At 41.1% G+C, this 11,411-nt stretch overlaps 1 protein-coding gene across 1 annotated transcript; it reads left to right on the top strand.

Moving 5' to 3' along the window:
* Nucleotides 1–4,183: 4,183 nt before the first annotated feature.
* LOC143848206 (ABC transporter G family member 1-like) lies at nt 4,184–11,066 on the top strand. Its single transcript, XM_077357092.1, has 8 exons — nt 4,184–4,789; nt 6,285–6,364; nt 7,119–7,583; nt 8,381–8,467; nt 8,551–8,673; nt 8,860–9,054; nt 9,842–9,928; nt 10,220–11,066. The coding sequence occupies exons 1-8, from the start codon at nt 4,315–4,317 to the stop codon at nt 10,889–10,891; spliced, it is 2,184 nt and encodes a 727-aa protein (XP_077213207.1). The 5' UTR covers nt 4,184–4,314; the 3' UTR covers nt 10,892–11,066.
* Nucleotides 11,067–11,411: the final 345 nt, after the last annotated feature.

Here is an 11,411-nt window from a genome sequence, read left to right as displayed (position 1 = left end):
TCGTCATCTTCTCCGAACAGCGGTACTTGAGTTAGTTCTTCGACAAGTTCTCCATGCGTCTGGTAATTATCCGAACGTGGATCGGTACCGGCTATTTGAAGAGATTCCTTTGCCTTTTTTACTACCTTGGTGTAATTAGCGTAGCAGTTTCTGGCTCTTTCTTGGTCTCCTCTTACCTCTCCGACTCCTGATTTGGTTGGAAACTTAACTTTGAGGTGGGGAGTAGAGACAACTACTTCAAGCTTATTCAGAGTCAGACGTCCTATGATAGCATTATAGGTAGAGGGGACTTTGACCACGAGGAAGGTCTACATGATAGTTTTCTGACGGGGTTCGGTACTAAATGTTACAGGGAGGTCTATCCTACTCTCTATACGGATCGATCCGCCAGAAAATCCCTATATCGACCATTCAACTGGTACAAGTCTATCTATCCTCAGGTGCATCTCTTTAAAAGCATTGTAATGCAAGATATTAACAGAGCTTCCGGTGTCGATCAGTACCTTGCTCACCTTGTAGTTGGCAATAATAAGACGGACGACTACCGCATCATCATGAGGGAGGTGAACTTTATTGTAGTCTTTATCAAAAAAGACTATATGTTCCTTGCTATCGGTCGGATCTGATCGTAACTTCTTTGCTGGAGCCTCCACCGCATGAATTGAGCGGCGTAAGCCTTATGTCCGAAGATCGTCGGTCCTCTCGTTACTGAGCCTCCAGCGATTACATCGATGCTTCCTGCAATTCAGAGTGGAGCATCGGTCCTTATATCCGGGGATTGTCGAACTTCGGAGACATTGTTAGGCTAGAGTTCAACCTTGTCTTTGAATACTTTTGAGATGGTGATGCCTTCTTCATGCCTTTGATATCACTTTGAGCTTGAATGATTTGCCATTTGTCATGCACTCTTGAGGATGCTACGCTATCAACACTATAACTTTGCCAATGGAAATCATTAGTGTATAAAACCTTTATTTTATTATGCTGATTATAGGCTTCTCGGAGCTCCGAGAATTGTTCCAGGTTAAAAGAAAAAGGGACTCGGAGCTCCAAGCCCGGAGTCTGAGAAGACCGTTGGGGAGCTTAAAAATTGTGTATTTTTCTCCCCTCTATTTATATGAACCTTGGGACTCTTGGAACATTAACAAGGGAGTTCAAAAAACATTCTAAGAGCACTAAAAGGCTTGATTCTCTTTCTCCTCAAGATTTTCACTCTCCATCTCTCTCTTGTGCCTTTACCTTAGATTATTCTTGAGAGACTTTTGTGGTTTCATTTGTTGATCCTTTTCTTATGCGAGTGCGTGAGCTTTACTTGTAATTAGCCTATCTAAAGACAAGCAAGCTAAAACCTTTCATCTTCTTTGTATTTAGCACAAAAGGCGCCGTAGTAGACCCTTGGAGCGTGAAGCTCGATTTGTACAAGGCGGAAGGAACGCCTTATTTAAGTTTCTTGGAGAAGATAGTGGAATCCTCAAGGAGAGTAACTTGAGAAGAGTGGAGTAGGTCTTGAGCTAAGACCGAACCACTATAAAAATCCTTGTGTCAAAGCTTCTTTGTCTCTTCATCTCTTCTCTTGTGGTAAGCTTTTTACTATTGCTTTAAATACTATTTTTGATTTCCTATTCAATCTAAAACTAGGGCAATCTAAGTTTTCAAAATCCTTAAAATTTGAAAAGAAACCCAATTCACCCCCTCTTGGGTTGCTAAGTGGAATTTCATACATGCTTAGTTGGATCGACTCCAACGGTCGGTTGAATTGGATTGGAGGGGCCGGGTGTCTTTTGACCTCGAATTTACAAGAAGGTCCGTTAATCCTTGGGTTCAACAAGTATTATCAACGCGCCCCAGCTCCACCAACCTTTCAATCTCGTTTTTTAGATTGTAACACTCATCTGTCGTATGGCCATGGTCGCCGTGATAATGGGAATATTTACTGGTGTTACGTTTCCAACCGGTACCCTTCATCTTTGGTGGCCATTGAAGATCTTCTTTTCCTCGGATTTCATAAAAATATTTACAACAGAAGTATTCAAAGGGGTGTAATTGTACCTTTCAAACTGTTGTGAGAGAGGTCGGTTGCCTGATTGTGTTTGTCTATTATCGGATCGTGAGGGTTTAGCCCGACTGTTATTCGACCGAGTCTCTTCCTTCCACTTCTCTGGAGCTTTGGCGAGTTCTAATTCCCTTTCCATGGTGAAAGATTCTTCGTTGTTGACGTATTTGTCTGCTACCACCATTAGTTCCTGGAGATCGAGGGGAGGATCGATATTCAAGGCTACTTTGAGATCCCTATCATGGACGGCTGATCTCATGGCTGCTCTAACCATCTCATGATTAGGGTCTTTGATTTGAGATAATTCAGCTCTGAACCGACCGATGAAAGATAGTAAAGTTTCCTCCTTTCCTTGACGAAGAGCGAGGAGTGCGTCGGCAGGCTTCTTCTGCGGCCGACTGTTGGCGAAGTAGGTAACGAACTCCCTACCTAACTCTCGGAAAGAAGATATAGAGTTAGGTTTAAGGCGGCCATACCAACTATTCGCTCCTCTTTTCAAATATGAAGAGAAGGCGCCACACTTAGTAATGTCATTAGCGCCTTTAAATTCCATTGCCCTCTTGTAAGATTGAAGATATTCCAAAGGATCCGTTGTGCCATTGTAGAGATCGAGTCTCGGCATGTCAAAATTTGGTATCAATTGAGCCTGAGCTATGGCCTCTACGAACGATGATTGTATTTCATTCTCCCATTCAGTTAGGAGGTCCGGTTCGTAAGGTTTCTTAACATGACGCTGCATCTCTCTGACTTGCCGCTGAAGTTCGGCGAGGAGTGCCGAGTCGGGGGCATTAACTTCATCCCGTGGGTTTTGTTGCGGGTGATCTTGTCCTTGATTCGGATATCACGTACTATTAGCCCTTTGGGGGATGTTGTTATTCTGGGCAAGAATAGGCCTAAAGGTTAATTCCGGTGCCCATCGATCATTCGCTTCCTCGTTCCCATGATTCGGCCTGGGGCTAGTGATTGAAGCCGAAGGTCAATGATTTATTGGCCTTCTGCTATGGAGGTGTCTTCCTTCAGGTGATTCATTTTGCTCTTCTTCTAGAGGTGAATTCCTTAGGTTTCTCACCTCCGTAATCAATGGGGGAATACCGACATTCTGAGCCATCGGCGGAGTAGGTTGTGGGGGTGGTAAACGTCTTAATATCTCTTGAAGAGCAGTAGAAACATCACCAACTTGTGTTGCTAGTTGGTTGAACATGGCCATGGTGACTGGAGTAGTATCTTCGTTGGTACGCGCTTCCTCCGGAACAGAATTCTCAGGGATTACGACCTGAGCTTGACTCCTGGTCATTACTCCTTCGCCTTGTGGGTTAGCTGCGACAGATTTCGAACCTTTTGATCTCAAATTCGTCATGGTGGTCCCACGGATGGCGCCAATCTAAAGATGCCGAAATTCGCTCTACACGATCTAGTAGTGATAGAGTTATTCCTGTAAGCAGCTTGTACTGACAGAAAGATGTTAGTAGTACCGGAATTTTGATGTTTCAATATTCAAGCTAGAAATCGGAATCACAGGTGAATTGAAGGGAAGGAGATGAAGTTCAGAAGTGTTACCAACAAGGGAGAAGGAGAGATAATTGTGACTGAACCTGGTCTTCCCAAGCTGCCTACGTACCCCTTTATTGAGGATCAAGTCTAACGTAGTTCCATTATGAAGTAAGGGTCCCTTTTTATAGAGGATAGAGTCCCTAATGATTAGAACCTTACTGTTTAAGGAGTCTTTCCTGATTGGTCGACTTCCCCGGGAGATAAGTTTATATCTATTTTTAATAGATATCTTATTTCCCTTAACGAGCAAGTTACTATTCAATAAACTCCCTATAGGTAGAAAGTCACCACCTTAGAGTACATAACCGCCTTTATGAGGCGGTATCCTAGTGTACAGTAACTACTTATTCAGATGGGATAAGATACGTGACAACTGCTACTAAAACCAATGAGTCGGTTTCACCGAATAGACGGAAATGCCATGTGTCGTTCATCCACGGTAAGTGCCGATTTTACCCCCAACAGATCCTACCTTGATTGGATGATCCTAGCATTTTGATCTATAAGGTTCTTTTTTATGCTTCCACCAATAGAGAGAAAGACACATAGGGGTCGATTTAAGATATTTGGGAATCAATTTATCACTCCCCATTATCTCCATTAAATAGGTACTATTAGCAGGCCTGTAGATCCTGCAACAGCATTTTGATCTTTTTACAATCCCCCCCTCCTCTCTCTCTCTCTCTCTCTCTCTCTCTCTCTCTCTACACATGGCTTCTCCTAGTAAGGTTCCTAGATGGACACCCAACCCAACCCCAACAAGGTCACCTAGTCATGAACCCTTAGAAGCAACAAGGAAAGATGACTTGGAGATAAATAGTTTTGATTCTGAAGAAGAAATGTCCAGTGTTGGAGGGTTATTCCCTTTCAGCACAGGATCACCTCCTCCTCTTCCTCCTCATCATCATTTTCCTCCCAAACCTAACACAAGTCTCTCTATACCCATTTCTATTGCACCTTCATTAAGATCATTACAGGTAGAATCAGACGTCGAGAGAACAGTACAAGCGAAGACGAATGGTGTTTCATTGACGTGGGACAATCTTTGGGTGAAGACCATGAACAGCAAATCCGGGAGCCGTGTGATTCTTGAGGATCTCACAGGCTATGCTCAGCCTGGTGAGGTCTTGGCCATTATGGGTCCTTCTGGTTGTGGCAAGTCAACACTCTTGGATGCTTTAGCAGGTACTAAGTAATTGATTCTTTGACCCTTTTTGTTCCTAATCAAGGACTAATTATGTATTTCTTTGCTAAACATTGGAATTTTTCATATAGAAGCAAGGTCGTAGTACTGATTTTCCATAGGGATCCATTTTTCACAACAGTATATTGGCCTTCTTTGATTAGATTTGACGTATTAAAAGCTGTAATCTATGAAAAATTGAATTTTCTAGACTGTAGATAATCAATATTTGCTTCTTTTTATTCAAAAAAAAAAAGAGCTTAGGATATTCCTGCAAAATAAGACTTTCCAATTTCTAACTAGAGGAAGTGACCTATCTTTTTTGGGATGGCAATTACCTGAGAATTTTTAATATCAATGAGTTTTGAGCCAGCAATTGTCCTGATACCATGTGAAAACAACCAATAACTTCAAAAGCTTAAGCGTTATTTAATCTTTCATACTTTAAACCACCCCCACTGCTTATAGCGTTGCGGGGGGGGGGGGGGGGGGCGCACCGCTCCCCCAAAGATTTGCAAAATCATTAAAACCGTTCATTTGTTGGACCCTAATGTAGATAGGTTAGGCCCAGAAAATCTTCTCCATAGGATAATCCTAACCCTCTTGTATGTGGATTTATACTTTGCCATCCATTTTAAACTTCCACAAACCGAAGGGTTAGGAACATCCTAAGGAGAAGTTTTCTTCTTCCACCCTATCTACATGAAGGACCAACAAATGAATGGTTTCGATCACCCAAAAAATGTGGGCCCCATTGTTTTTTAGGGCCGTGCCATGTAATTCCTCTTATGAGAAATACATAGCATCCAAATGAGAGAGAGACAAGGTAACTCATTAAAGAGGAAACCAAAGAAGGAGAAAAAGTAGTGCAACCGACTAAATAGGGATTCTCTTCTAACCGCAGTTAATAGAAGGATTTTAGATATATTAATGAATGCCAACAACATGGCGGTTTTTATCCAATCGCAACCCGACTAGGTTCAATTGGCTCTTTAACCGCTTGACCTTAGCATTAACGTATGAGAGGATAATGTTACATTGAGAAAATCCCTCTATGGTGGGATTGAATGATAAAAAAAACTTTCAATTAGTATCAAGACTTTCTTTTAATATCTAGACTTTCTTCTAATTGTATCAAGACTTTTTTTTAATATCATCAAATCACATGCAAGACTTTCTTCACGTCCAAGACTTTCTTCTAATAGTACATGTGATCAAGACCTTTGATCTGTTCGGTGACTACGTCCATTCACATTGATCCTACCTTGATTGGATGATCCTGGCATTTTGATCTTTAAGGTCCTTTTTTATGGTTCCAGCAATAGAAGCTAACATACGTGAATGAATGTCCATTCGGTATGTTACCCAGGAGCATGTGGGTCCACCAGATCAGCGGTCCGGATCACATGCAGAGGGTTTGATAGTTGATCATCTTCATAGTCATTCTCTGTTGTTAGTTTATTGAATTCTATATTTATAATTAACAACCATTTGCAGGAAGATTAGGCTCGAACATTAGGCAAACGGGAGAGATCCTAATCAACGGTAGAAGGCAAGCGTTGGCATTTGGGACCTCAGTAAGAACCCTCCACTTGACTTAGGTTAATGGCCAAATGCAAAGTTAAAAATAATAAACCACTTTCAAATAACTTCATTCTCCAGAAAGGGGGTTGGAAATCTCCCCAAAGAGGGTGGAACCGATTTCCAATAGTTGATCGTACACTGATGCCCTCTTCGTTTCAGATTACGACAACCAATTGTAAGTCCAAAACCTATTATTGGACTCAAAATTATAATTAAATTTGAGTCCAATTGAAAGTTTAGGGCTGACAATCTCTCGCCATAATCTGAAATATGCCCTGTTTGTTTTAGATTACGACTACCGATTGTGGAGTCCTCAACCGATTATTGGACTCAAATTTATTGCACAATCAGTTGTCATAATCTAAAACAAACAGGGCCAACTGATTATTAGAATAAAAAATATGCTTAATTTTGAGTCTAGCATTCAGTTTTGGACAAACAATCGGTTATCAAAATCCAAAACAAACTGGGCCTAAACAATGATGCACCTTACTATCATTCATTTTAGAAACTATCATTTGTAATAGGAGGAATGATAGATACAAGGGAGCCCTTGCATAAAGAGCGCGAAAAAGGGCTCTTGATTGGATCCACGTCATCAAATGTAAGTGATTTTACTTTTTCAACCGATTTTAAAATGTAACTGAAAATGACGTGGATCCATGAAGAGCCCTTTTGTGGCTCTTTATGCAAGGGCTCTCTTGTATCTATCATTGTAACAGAGGATAACATTTCATTGATATTTAGGCTTATGTGACCCAAGATGACACTCTAATGACAACACTAACGGTAAGAGAAGCCGTGTACTACTCAGCCCAACTCCAGCTGCCTGATTCCATGACAAAATCCGAGAAGAAAGGGAGAGCAGAAATGACAATAAAGGAGATGGGATTGCAAGATGCAATGAACACAAGAATAGGAGGGTGGGCCTCCAAAGGACTTAGTGGTGGGCAGAGAAGAAGGGTGGCCATTTGTATGGAGATCTTAACACGTCCAAAGCTTCTCTTCCTAGACGAGCCCACGAGCGGGCTCGATAGTGCAGCATCGTACCACGTCATGAGTCGAATCGTAAGGCTCGCACGAGACGATAGGAGAACTATCATCGCGTCCATCCATCAGCCTAGCAGTGATGTTTTTGAGCTTTTCCAAAATTTATGTCTGCTCTCCAATGGTAGAGCAGTTTATTTTGGCCCTGCTTCTGCTGCCAATGAGGTAATAAGCTTGTCAATTTATAATTAAATCCTTTATTGATCTCAAATAGGTATTTCTCTGTGTGAGACCTGGTAGCGTTGAAGTATAGATGATTAAATAACACCAACTCTAACAGCTTAAGCTTTTGGAGTAACTGGTTGTTTGACATGTATCAGAGCTATTGCCTCGGGGTAGGTGATGGATTCAAAACCCAACAACTTCTTGATAGTAAAAATCCACGTGTAGGGCCAACCCGAAAATGATTAAATAACACAAACTCTTTAACCGCATAAGCTTTTGAAGTAACTGATTGTTTAACATGTAGAACTCACCCTTAAAAGCTAGCCGCTAAGGGGAGGGTGCCCAACTCCTTATAACCCTTCCACATTAGTTGCTCTTTCCCACAATCTCTCCCTCCACACAAGAGCAACGTGGGATCTGAGAGATTTTCCCCAAAGGGATTTTGTACGTCCTTGAAGGTAGAACGGAGTCACCACGCCCAGCTTTGATACCACTTGTTGAGACCCAGTTTGAAAACTCACCCTTAAAAGCTAGCTATTAAGGGGAGGGTACCCAAGTCCTTACATGCCCTCCACATCAGTTGCTCTTTTCCGACGTGGGATTGATGCTTTTGTGTGGAACCCCAACACTTTGAAATAATTAGATAACCCACTGCGTTGGTTTTTCCTTTTTTTTTCTTTTTTGTTTACAATCTTTTGAAGTATTTGCTATGTTTGTTCTTTTTATCCTTAACAAGATTACTTTACATAGCAATAAAAATGCACTTATTGGACTTTATTGCTATTGATTTGTGATAGTTTTTTGCATTGAATGGTTTCCCATGCCCATCCTTGAGGAACCCTTCTGATCACTACCTTAAAACAATAAACAAGGACTTCGATCAGGTAAAAAATACTCGTTTTGTGTTTGATTCTGTTAAAGCTTCTATGTTCATATTTTCTATTTGAAATTTCCTGTTTCTCACTAGGACATTGAGCAAGGCCATGGTGTCATGCCCACCTCCCAAGTTATCGACATTCTCGTAAGCTCATACAAATCATCTGTCACTTGCCAACAAGTGTCAAGATGGGTAGCAGATATATGTAAAATGGTGAGCCCACTATCAGATTCATCTTCCTCAATTTCTATATTACTATTGATTATGACACTCGTAGAGCTAAATTTTTATAGCTGCGACCGAGCTAATGACCTTACCATTGCAAGAAATGCTAGGCAATGGCAATGGGGCACATTTTTGATTTAATGTGATCCTCAAAGGACCAATTTTCTTTTGTAGGAAGGGGGAGCTTTGCAGAAGAAAGGAAGTCAAGCTAGCTTCATTACTCAGTCCATAGTCCTCACTAGAAGATCCTTTGTAAACATGTACAGGGATCTAGGCTACTACTGGCTGCGTCTCGCAATTTACATTGCACTATGTTTATGTGTAGGAACCATCTTTAAGGACATTGGCCACAGTTTCGGGTCGATCCAGGTGAGATGGTGAAGTCAATTGCTTTATGTTTTTTGTTTTTTTATGGGTAGGCTGGGGTTTGGCAGAGACCCTTACCGTTTTATTAGATTTATAGAAAGATGTTACATTCATGGGTACAAAGACACCCCCCACTCGGAAAACATTAGAGAGGGAGATCCCAAAAGTCGGGATAGATAAAGACTAACCACTAAACCTAAGAGTTCAAACTTCTCAATGCTCTTGAGTTACATATCGGATAGTTTCATGGGAGCATGTTGGGATCTTTGGGAGCTGCCTAGGCAATTCTTCTTAGGAACCTTCTGCCATGGTTCACCTTCTTAAGAGCGATACATTTGATTCCTCCCGTTTTGGGCTCTCCCCTTCACTATCCTCTTGCTCAACTGGGATCAAATTGACCAGATGATGCTCATCTACCCATGATACTTTCTTTTTTCAAGCTTCTTTTCTACGCTCGTTGTCTCTCCCTGACGCATCTTAAGCGAATGATTTCAAAGGATTGATAGTAATCCCCCTTCTATATTTATTGTTGAGCTGATTTCCTTTATTCATCTTCATTGTTTCTGAATACTTAGTTTCTAGTGGATCATCTCCACTGTCTAAGGAGTATTCCGTTGAGTGATTTCCTCCTTCGCCTGATTCCTCATCTTTAGAGGTGCCTTCACCGCTTGTGCCTTCTGTTTTTTTGCATGATCCTGCAAAAATTACTGCTAAACATAAATGATAAGAACCTAAAATGGCAGATACATAAGGATTACCCTCTAATGTTGGCTTGTTTTGAGTTTTTCAGGCAAGGGGTTCGATGCTCATGTTCGTGGCTGCATTCCTAACCTTTATGGCAATTGGAGGATTTCCTTCTTTTGTGGAGGATATGAAGGTCAGATTATTTTCATGAACTTCATTAATCCATTTTGAGAAAAAAGGAGTCATGGTTTGAACTTTTGAAGAAAGTTATGATAATTTCGCCTACCTACGTCGTCCTATCTGCATCATCCAGACTTTTCATCCTATGGAAACCACCATTGCCTATACCCAAAAATTCTAGCCATTTTATCTTGGAACAAAACATTAATATTGGTTGAGTGATAAGAAATTGAAGTGCGTAATTATGATCATGTAGTTCACAAAAACAAGATTACTTGAACTAATAACTTTTCCTCATTTACAGATCTTTGGACAAGAGAGACTAAATGGGCACTACGGTGTCGGTGCATTTGTTGTTGGCAATACACTTTCTTCTACCCCTTACTTGTTTCTCATCTCTGTGGTACCTGGAGCCATAGCATACTACTTAGTTGGCCTCCAGAGAGGTGTTGAACACTTCTTGTACTTCACTCTGGTGTTGTTCATGTGCATGATGTTGGTTGAGAGCCTGATGATGATCGTTGCGAGCATTGTTCCAGATTTCCTCATGGGTATTATCACCGGCGCCGGAATTCAGGGTGTGATGATGTTGAACGGCGGCTTTTTCCGATTGCCCGATGATCTCCCCAAACCTGTCTGGCGATACCCAATGTATTACATTGCCTTCCACAAGTATGCTAACCAAGGTTTCTATAAGAATGAGTTTATTGGACTCACATTCCCTAACAATCAAGCAGGAGGGCCATCCACCATTAATGGTGATGAAATTCTGAGAAATATTTGGCAAGTTGAGATGGGGTACTCCAAATGGGTTGATCTTGCTATCTTGTTTGGGATGGTGGTTCTATATCGACTCATGTTTTTGAGTATTATAAAGATCAATGAGAAAGTTAAGCCCGTGCCGATGATAAGAGCTTTCCTTGCTGGCCCTCCCAAGCAAGCCTCTCAAGTCATCGAGCAGCCCTTAAAACCTTAATATGAAGGGAATCCTAGTGCCCCTTTGCTTACTTGCTATTTTGTTCGTTCAGTGGTGGCATATGTGAGTCATCATTTTATCTTGTTTATTTGTAATGGACTAGCAATAGAAAATGGTTGTACTCAAATGAAGTGTTGGCATTTAATCTGAAGCAAGATGCACTAATTCAAACTAATACGTTCTTAATAGCTTCTTGTTTATGTGGTTCTCTCTCATCTTCTGATGGTTTATTCTCAGAGTGGGTTGAGAATGTAGGAAGTCCACAAGCAGATGACGGTAGGGAAAAAAGGGATGGATGTTTTCCCTTTTTGCTCTGGACCTTTTGCCATGATTCCCCATCCAAGTCGGTGGAATTTGACTAGGGTGTTTTCCAAATGAGCTTCAAAGAAGAAAAATTCTCTGGTTTAGAGTGTTTTCTTTGCATTAAGAGATCATTTCAAGAGTTTTCTTAGTTAGACCTTAAGAATAAGATAAAAGAATCTGATAAAGGGACAATGTTCTTAATAAAATCTACGTAGAA

Source organism: Tasmannia lanceolata, unplaced genomic scaffold, assembly GCF_043159265.1.
Source record: "Tasmannia lanceolata isolate RefF3 unplaced genomic scaffold, GAP_Taslan_0.1 ptg000016l, whole genome shotgun sequence".
In the NCBI taxonomy this organism is placed as follows: Eukaryota; Viridiplantae; Streptophyta; class Magnoliopsida; order Canellales; family Winteraceae; genus Tasmannia; species Tasmannia lanceolata.
This window is presented reverse-complemented; position numbering and strand designations above follow the sequence as displayed.